The sequence below is a fragment of the Camellia sinensis genome, chromosome 7, assembly GCF_055761805.1.
Source record: "Camellia sinensis isolate YWXY chromosome 7, ASM5576180v1, whole genome shotgun sequence".
NCBI classification, from domain to species: domain Eukaryota; kingdom Viridiplantae; phylum Streptophyta; class Magnoliopsida; order Ericales; family Theaceae; genus Camellia; species Camellia sinensis.
Genome location: NC_138967.1, coordinates 3,139,874 through 3,149,204, shown reverse-complemented (window position 1 = coordinate 3,149,204; position 9,331 = coordinate 3,139,874). Strand labels below are relative to the sequence as shown.

Here is a 9,331-nt window from a genome sequence, read left to right as displayed (position 1 = left end):
ATTTTTTTTTATATTAGAAATTTTTTTAAAATATTAATGTTTAATTTTTATATTTTTTTATTTATTTTATTATTTTATATAAAAATAATTCAACAATTTCTCACTATTAATCTCCTACTAACAATCCCTTCACTATCAATCCTTTCAATTCCATTTCTAAAAACAAACTAGGCCTAATGGACCAATGTTACACCAATTATTTACATAATCGTCCAGACAATTAATCCACAAGTACAAATTCTGATTTTTGGACCGACTCAAATACAAATTACAAATCATTTTTCCTTATATAAATTGAAACCAGATCAGTATTCGTGAGCTAACTACCATGTTCCACGTGTTTCTCTCTCTTCCCAACCTCCCTGCTCACCCCTCTCCTCCTCTTGGTAGCTCTCTCTCCCGCCCTTCCAATCTCTCTCTCTCTCTCTCTCTCTATATATATATATATATATATAGATATATAAAACACCCCCTCTCTACCCTTCCGATACTACCGCATTTGTCCCTCACCCGACTCGTCTCAACCAACGAGCTCGTCTTTCTCTCACTCACACAGGTACATAGCTACACATATTACATCCCCATTTCTCTCTCTCTATATATATATGTCAATTTCTCTGTCGAGTCGTAATTCTTGAAATTGAGATCTGGGTTTTTCGTTTTTCTTACGTGGGTCGATGATTCGAGCTCGTTTTTGAATCTCTGTTTCGCTAATCCGATTTTTTTTGGATACATTTTAGAGGGTATGCTTTGATTTGTTGTAATTTCAGTTACGTTTTAGGGTCAGATCTACTCTTACCCGTCGGTTAAAGAAAGTGACTTTTTGTTACTTACACTGTATACATTCTTGGTTTTGTTGATCCACAAAATCTACTGCGTTATTGCTTTCAGCTTTACAATTGTTCATTTGTTTTGGTCGAATTAGTTGGGATTGATAATGCTGTAGATCTACTGTGTTGAATTTTCGATAAATGAGTTAGATTTTTGTGGTTCTATTTAGGAATTGTTACAATTGACTTGACCAATCACGAACCCTTTAGTAGATTTGAACAACCCACAAAAGTAATAACCTTTTTGTTTTCATTCTTTGCACTACTTGCCTTGAAATTGTTTCAAAATGATATCTTTAGTGAACAATTCAATTTTTTATTGACAACCAAATTATCAAGTTTGCGTGCCAGAAATATTTAAAATCTGTGTACTGCTTCCATCTGAGTATAATCTTTGAACTGTTAGTTTATTTGTGCAGTACATGGTGTATCTATAGTAACAAGTTTACTCTGTTTTTCTGTAAGATCTTTTTTCTTTGAAGAAAAAAAAATCCTTGTTATTAGTGCTTTTGGGTTATTGTTGTTGTAACTTCCACCATTGCTTGCAGTATGAGAAAAATTGTGTGTTAACATTTTATGTATGCACAGGTCTCTTGAAGTTGCACCATGGCTTCTGGACAACTTTTCTCGCGGACTACTCAAGCATTATTCTACAATTACAAACAACTACCCATCCAACGGATGCTCGATTTTGACTTCCTTTGCGGTGTGTATGACTTCCCATGTTTTTGTTCATGAGAGTAGTCACTGTATCCTAATTCAAGCACTCAAAAACATATTTTTGCTATTGTTGAATTGGTTTTCATTGTTGATTCCAGGGAGAGAAACACCTTCAGTTGCTGGAATTATCAATCCTGGTTCTGAGGGCTTTCAGAAACTCTTTTTTGGTCAGGAGGAAATTGCTATCCCAGTACATTCAGCGTGTGTACTTTTCTTTTTCTATGTTTTCTGTTTATATTCACATTTCCATGATTTGAATCTGAAGGGGTACTTAAACATTCTCCTAAGAAAGCTAAAATGGGATTTACTTTTTGTTCAGCCAAATTGATTAGCATGCATGTCATCATTATATGCCGAGAGTTTGTTAAAAATTTTATTTTTATTATAGTTCTATCTATCCAAAGATAAATTGAGTTTGATTAGATCATAGCTATAATTAGCATTTGTACTTAAATGATTAATCATTGGAGACAGTTTAATTATTAATGTTCACATGTCGAAAAGAAGTAAACATCATAATCGTAAATTTGGTTTTGGTTAATTGTTCTATTATGCTTCAAACCTCTTTATATTAAGATTAACAGAAATCTTTGGTTACCAACCGGACATTGCGTACAAGTGACCCCGTAACCACGTCCTTGTACAGATTTGTTGTTTAACGCACACTAAATTCTATATGGATACCGGAATAATACATTGCTAAAATCTTACACAGTTCACGGACCTAGTTAAGTACCATCAACATATGAAGCTGATTTAACCCAAAAAATGACATATAAAATCGTACCCAGATGTGGATCCAACTCATAAAAATGATGTATTGTTGTTACTACAGCTAACATATTTACAATGTTCTGTTATTCGTTAAACGGGCTTTGACTTGGATTTTTTTGAGGTTAAGATATTCTTACCTTCATGTGTACTTTTTTTCCCCCAGCATCGATGCCGCTTCCGCAGCACATCCTACTGCTGATGTTTTCATAAACTTCGCATCATTCAGAAGGTCAGTCCATGTTTATCTTACAACATGTGGTTCTCAGAAGCACTTGTATCCACACTAATATATTTGGTATTCTTGCAGTGCTGCTGCTTCTTCTATGGCTGCTCTCAAACAGCCCACCATTAGAGTTGTGGCTATAATAGCTGAAGGTGTTCCCGAGTCAGACGCCAAGCAGTTGATTGCTTATGCAAGGGCAAATAATAAGGTAAAAAGGAATGATGCAAACTCTTTCAAAATTTTGGCATTAATTTTTAGTGAAATACAAGTTTGAAGCATGACTTACTAATTTGAGATGGGAATGACCATTCTCTTAATTCATACATGGAAGACTCAATTGTTACTTTTGTTTTTGCACTTGATCTTACTTCAGGAGTCTTCACTATGCCTTGTTCAACTTTTTATCTGACATTATGGCTGATGTTATTTGCAGGTTGTTATTGGGCCAGCAACTGTTGGAGGCATTCAAGCTGGTGCTTTTAAGATTGGTGACACTGCCGGAACTATTGATAATATCATTCAATGCAAGCTGTACAGGCCTGGATCTGTTGGTTTTGTCTCTAAATCTGTGCGTAAAAATTCCTCAGCTTGCCTCTTTTCCTTTTCTAAGCATACATAATTTATATATAATATTTCTAATGTAGAATATACTCTACTAATCCTCTGTATTAGGGGTGTACACGGTCCGGATTGGTTTGGTTTTGAGAAAATCCAAGAACCGAACCGATCCTAACGATTCTGTGATTTTGAGAACCAGAGCAGACCATTACACTTGTAAAACCGGACCAGAACCAAACCGAAATAACGGTTCGGTTTCGGTTTAGTTCACAGTTCCAAAAATTTCTATTTACAAGAATAAATTGTTAATATTAGCAAAATAATTACTCAAACTAATTACATTTAACTCATGATAAAAGCTAATAATATTAAGGCATCACTCAACATTATATATCTATATCATCCTAATATCATTAAAATTATAAAAAACCAATTAATAAAAATAAAACTTTATATTGTATATCTATATATATCTTTTAAAATTCGGTTCGGTTCGAACCGTGGTTTTTTCATAAAATCCATTAACCGAACCGTTTTTATGGTTATCACATTTCTTAAACCGAAACCAAACCGGTTCTTAATAGAACCGAACCAAACCGTATGATTTGGTCTGGTTCAGTCCGGATTACCCATTTGAACGGATTTTTGAATAGCCCTACTTTGTATTCAACACTCAAAATAATTTACTCCTAATTTTTTTTTTCCTTTTTTTCTTTTGTAATATAGATATGTCAGATTGTGCTGTGTTTCTCTTTATAAGAAACAGGTTACTATCAATTGTAAAAAGGAAAAGAAAAGAAAAAGTGTTGCACAAATTACTATCATGACTTGCATTTGTGTGTTAATTAGCTGCATGATGCAATATAAATACTCTAGTTTTAGTTTTTACCTTCCAGATTTCATATACATCGTAAAGTTGATTACTTATGTGTATATTAATCAAGCTTTAGGATATATGATCAAAGATTACTGCCCTTGGCTGGAGTGTCATGTTGCAGATTGGCAATCCAAGCTGCTTGTCAATGGTTGCGTTAATAATGTGTTCTCTGTTCACTTACAGGGTGGCATGTCTAATGAAATGTACAATACGATTGCCCGCGTGACCGATGGAATTTATGAAGGTATCTGTAAATTCTGGCTGTTCTGTTTAGTCCCTTCTCTCCTGGATGGCTTATTATCATGCACATTTAGGTTGAGATGAAATTTTGATTGTTATTTTGCAATTTTTTTAGGTATTGCAATTGGAGGAGATGTGTTCCCGGGCTCTACACTTTCTGATCATGTTCTGCGTTTTAACAACATCCCGCAGGTACACCATTGTTTGTACTTACTCTCCTTGAGTAAAATCTGGCACAGTAAGAGAATACATTTTGCGTGTCCAGCTTTTCTTGTTATTTATAAACCTATCTGCATAATATGTATTAATATGTTGTATCAACTTCATCGTGTATGCTTTAACTGAACCATGCATTATTTAATGGTATCTGAGTGAAAACTATACAGATTGTTGACCATACTAAGTTGTCATAGAAGCATGAGAGTTATAACATTGGACTATTGCAAATCCATACGAAGTTTCTATGTTGCATAATTGCCATACTGAGAATAAGAGTGCAGTTGACCAAGATACTTGTAGAAGTTTTTATTTGTACACTAATTTTTGGGTTTTCAATTGTTTAATCTCAAACTCAAAGATTACACAGAAGCAAGACCCTAGTTTATGATTTCGAGCTTGGTTCAACTTTGATGAGTACAACAGCATCTCCTTAAGCATTTCAAAAATAGCTTTAGATCGTATCAAGTCATATTGAGAAATATAGTTATTAGTTCCTTACTTCTGTGGTACTTTTCCCTGTACTTTGTTCCCTATCCTTTTCTTTCTCTAATCTGTTTTTCTGATTAACTCAGATCAAAATGATAGTTGTACTCGGGGAACTTGGTGGGCGTGATGAGTATTCCCTAGTGGAAGCCCTTAAACAGGGGAAAATTAATAAACCTCTGGTTGCTTGGGTCAGTGGAACTTGTGCACGGCTCTTCAAGTCAGAAGTACAATTTGGTCATGCTGTGAGTTACTGACTGCCTTTGCTTGGATTGAGTGTTTCTTTTTTCTTGCCCCCCCCCCCCCCCCTCCTCTTTTTCTCTTGTTTTTTAGGGTAATCTTCTTGGTGGCTTATTTTAGGCTACAACCCTAATTTTTTCTTGATGTTGTCTAAATCAGGGAGCCAAGAGTGGCGGTGAAATGGAGTCTGCACAAGGAAAAAATCAAGCACTTCGGGATGCTGGAGCTATTGTCCCCACTTCATATGAAGGACTTGAAGATGTGATTAAAGAAACATTTGAGGAGCTGGTATTTTTTTGTCACCTCATTACTCCATTACATGGGCATTCTCTCCACCACTTTTACTAATTATTTTTGCTTACGTTTTGCTCAGGTTGCAGAGGGAAAGACTTCTCCTGTTAAGGAAGCTAAGCCTCCACAAATCCCTGAGGATCTTAACACTGCCATTAAGAGTGGGAAAGTTCGGGCTCCAACTCATATTATTTCCACCATATCTGATGACAGAGGTATAATTTGGACCTATATATATTTTTAATCTTACTCCACCTGTGTCGTGCATATTGTTTTATCTCTTACATTGTTGGTCTGAAGTCTGGAGAAAGGAGGGTTGTGGTATTTTGACAACAAACAAAAAAACTTAACACACCTTTGTGGTCATAGATCCTAAGAGTGTTAAGTGACACCAACTGACGATAAAATGAGGGAAAATTACTTGAGATAGTATGATCATGTGTGATGTAGACCAATTAATGGCCTACAAGGAAGAATGCTTTAATCTTCATGGAGGGTAGTAAAAGAAATATAGGAAGGTCAAAGAGAACATGAGTTGAGGCGATAATAAATGACACGATTACATTAAACCTAACCAAAGACACAACTTCAAATAGAATCAGTTGGAGATGGATCCTTGCAATCGACCCCAAGTAATTGGGAAAAAGGCTTGTTGAGTAGATAAATTTTTAATCTGGGATGCTAGGAGGTCGGGCTTGGTGCAGTCCTGACCTCCAGCTTGAAACTCTGCTAAATTTGTCATTTATCTCTATTTGCAGGTGAAGAACCATGCTATGCCGGTGTCCCAATGTCTTCCATTGTTGAACAGGGTTATGGTGTCGGTGATGTCATTTCCCTGTTGTGGTTCAAACGCAGCCTCCCTCGTTACTGTACAAAGTTTATTGAGGTATGAATCCCTTTTCTTCTAGTCATAACATGATTTTTTGTGTTTTTCTTGCTCAGTCAAAATTGCTTTCATTGTTGAACTATTATATTAGTCACTTCAGAGAGCAAAATTATCTTGTCTAGCTGTGTTCTGACTATTAAATGTGACCTTATCAGATTTGCATAATGTTATGTGCGGACCATGGTCCCTGTGTATCTGGCGCTCACAACACCATAGTAACTGCAAGGGCAGGAAAAGATTTGGTGTCCAGCCTTGTTTCAGGTATACTATAGAGATTTGTTGGGTTCGTCAAATGAATGATAAGATTATCTTTTCACCAATATTGCCAAAATAAATTGGTTTTTGTGGGGGTGGATTTTGTAGTGGACAACTGAAGTAAATGTGCTCTTGAAACAGGTTTGCTAACAATTGGTCCCCGATTTGGTGGGGCTATTGATGATGCTGCCCGATACTTCAAGGACGCTTATGACAGAGTGAGTTCTCATAAGCATTACCTCGGTAAATCAGAAAATACTTGGTGCCTGGCAACACTGATAGCTTTTGGAGTCTAATATGTTCTCATCGTGCCATGTTTTGGCAGGGACTTACACCTTATGAGTTTGTGGAAAGTATGAAAAAGAAGGGCATTCGTGTGCCAGGAATTGGACACAGGTATAGAGCTTCTTAGGCCTTGTTTGGTAATGTTTTGATTTTTTTTTTATGGGAAACCAGAAATGGAAACTTATTTGGTATATAGTTTTTGTTTTCAAAAGAAATGGAATTGATTCCAAAATTTTTAGAAACTAAAAAAAGTGTTTTCACTTGTTTTCAAAGCTAGTTTTCACTCTCCCCTCCCTTCTCAGCACCCACTTCCTCCACTGGCCACCACCAGGCTCCCGCCAATCACCGGCGACACTCTAGCAAGCTCCGACGAGCTCTAGCTACCTTCTGATGACCCTTCGGCAGACTCTGCACAATCATCTGGTCACTACCCCTGAACTCCCGTGACTTTCAACAAAACTCCGGCCACCCGCACTACCGGCAACTCAACCAACATGTTTCTTTAATTTTCTTGTCATTTGTTTTCAAAAATTTTGTATGCACCAGCATTTTTTTGTTTGTTTTTGTTTTTACAAAAAGAAAAAGAAAAAAGGGACAATGTTATCTATTGAGACGTTGACCTTCACAGTAGTCTTCAGATTGTGCACGGCAGCTATGGTGTTTTGTGATTGGAAGTTCATATTTCTGGCATTACTTGTTTATGCTTTCAGACACTGCTAGTCAAATCTGAACTAATAAACTATATATGTCTCTTGTGGGAAAGGATCAAGAGAGGTGACAACAGAGATAAGAGAGTAGAGCTGCTACAACTGTTTGCACGCACTAATTTCCCTTCTGTGAAGTACATGGAATACGCTGTTCAAGTTGAAACCTACACTCTCTCCAAGGCAAACAATCTGGTTCTTAATGTAGATGGTGCGATTGGGTCCCTGTTCTTGGATCTCCTTGCTGGCAGTGGTATGTTCACCAAACAAGAGATTGATGAGATTGTTGAGATCGGTTATCTGAATGGGCTCTTTGTGTTGGCACGCTCCATCGGTTTGATTGGGTGAGTTGAGTTGCTCTTCAAAATCACCTCAAAAATAGAGAGAATTTAAAAAAAGAAAAGAAAAAAACAAAAACAATGAAAGAATTATTTCTCCATTATTTGACTCGTTGTTTATGGTGTCTACCAAGTTGAGTGGGGATTAGAGGACTCCCCATTTGTGAATGTTCGCGTTTTTCTCATTATCTCTGTGATAATGTTCTCCAACTGATTTGTTCTTTTGGTGAAATTTCAGGCACACCTTTGACCAGAAGAGATTGAAGCAGCCACTATACCGTCACCCATGGGAGGACGTTCTCTACACCAAGTGAGCGGTTTCGAGATGGCAGCAAGGCAAATGCTTTCCTGGTTCCAACTTTCTCTCAAATTTTTCGCTATGCAATTTGCTGTGGTGATTGTTCAATAGTTAGGGTAGTCCAATGTCTGGTTGAACACCATTTGTTGGTTTATGCGAGAACTCTCCATTATCATTTATATGAAGGAATTAGATTTTTCACCTTGAAAGAGTCCTTTTGTTTGTGGTCTAAATGAGAAATAACAGACACATTGTATTAATTAAGTTTATATGGTAAGAGTGATGGCCATTTCTTCTTGTGTGATGAGTAAATTGCGAATTTTGTGCTAAATTTTAGGTGTCTTGGCCTTACATTATGTAAATCCTTTGTTGATTGAAATGGACAAGAGGTAAAAAGGATTTTGGGCCAAGAAATTATAAAAAGTAAAAATAAATAAAAGGAAATTTTATTTAATTACACTAGGAATGGAAACTGCAAAAATAATTGCAAGAACATATTCTCAATTTTTTATTTTTTCATTTTTGTCCCTCCTTTCTCTACCCCCTCTCCCACCATCACCAGACTCTCATGTTAAAAAGTCTAACCAAAGATGTTATTCATATTCACTGTTCATATTTATATACTCATGATTTAGATGCAACCATATCAACCATTGAGACAGTTTAAGTAGGGACCTTATAAACCTGCAAACTTGGGAATTTGTGGGCGCTACGGGATTAAATTTTGTGCACGGATAAAAAATAAAAAAATAAAAAAAAAAGTGGTCTGGATCCGGATATAAAAGACGAAGACCTTTTTTTTTCTGTTGTACTTTTCTTGCTTCTATCATCTTCTTCTTCTCTCACCATCAACCCTCACTGGACATAATACCAGAGTCATTGCATTGTGATGTTATTCCTCTTCATGGCTATGTCAACTCTACATATACAAGAAGAGCCTCCCTGCCATGTGATGATGTATATCTATCCTTGTGGGCTACAAAAATGTCTCCATAATTGCACAACTATTTGCCACATGGCTTATTTTGAGTGAAATTGTAATCCCCATGGGTAGGACCAACTACCAAGTTCCTTGAATTTGGATAATAATTCAACCTCTGATTCAAAAAG

At 36.4% G+C, this 9,331-nt stretch overlaps 1 protein-coding gene across 2 annotated transcripts; it reads left to right on the top strand.

Annotated features, from left to right (window-relative positions):
- Positions 1-206: 206 nt before the first annotated feature.
- LOC114281561 (ATP-citrate synthase beta chain protein 2) lies at positions 207-8,518 on the top strand. Of its 2 annotated transcripts, none has more exons than XM_028224057.2 (17): positions 207-556; positions 1,419-1,536; positions 1,649-1,751; positions 2,488-2,553; positions 2,632-2,755; positions 2,981-3,115; positions 4,166-4,226; positions 4,338-4,414; positions 5,014-5,169; positions 5,324-5,452; positions 5,538-5,670; positions 6,214-6,341; positions 6,497-6,602; positions 6,738-6,814; positions 6,922-6,992; positions 7,645-7,929; positions 8,162-8,518. In XM_028224057.2, the coding sequence occupies exons 2-17, from the start codon at positions 1,437-1,439 to the stop codon at positions 8,235-8,237; spliced, it is 1,827 nt and encodes a 608-aa protein (XP_028079858.2). In that variant the 5' UTR covers positions 207-556; positions 1,419-1,436; the 3' UTR covers positions 8,238-8,518. The 2 variants fall into 2 exon arrangements, with proteins under 2 accessions (XP_028079858.2, XP_028079859.2); XM_028224058.2 differs by having other exon boundaries at positions 317-743.
- The last annotated feature ends 813 nt before the right edge of the window (positions 8,519-9,331 follow it).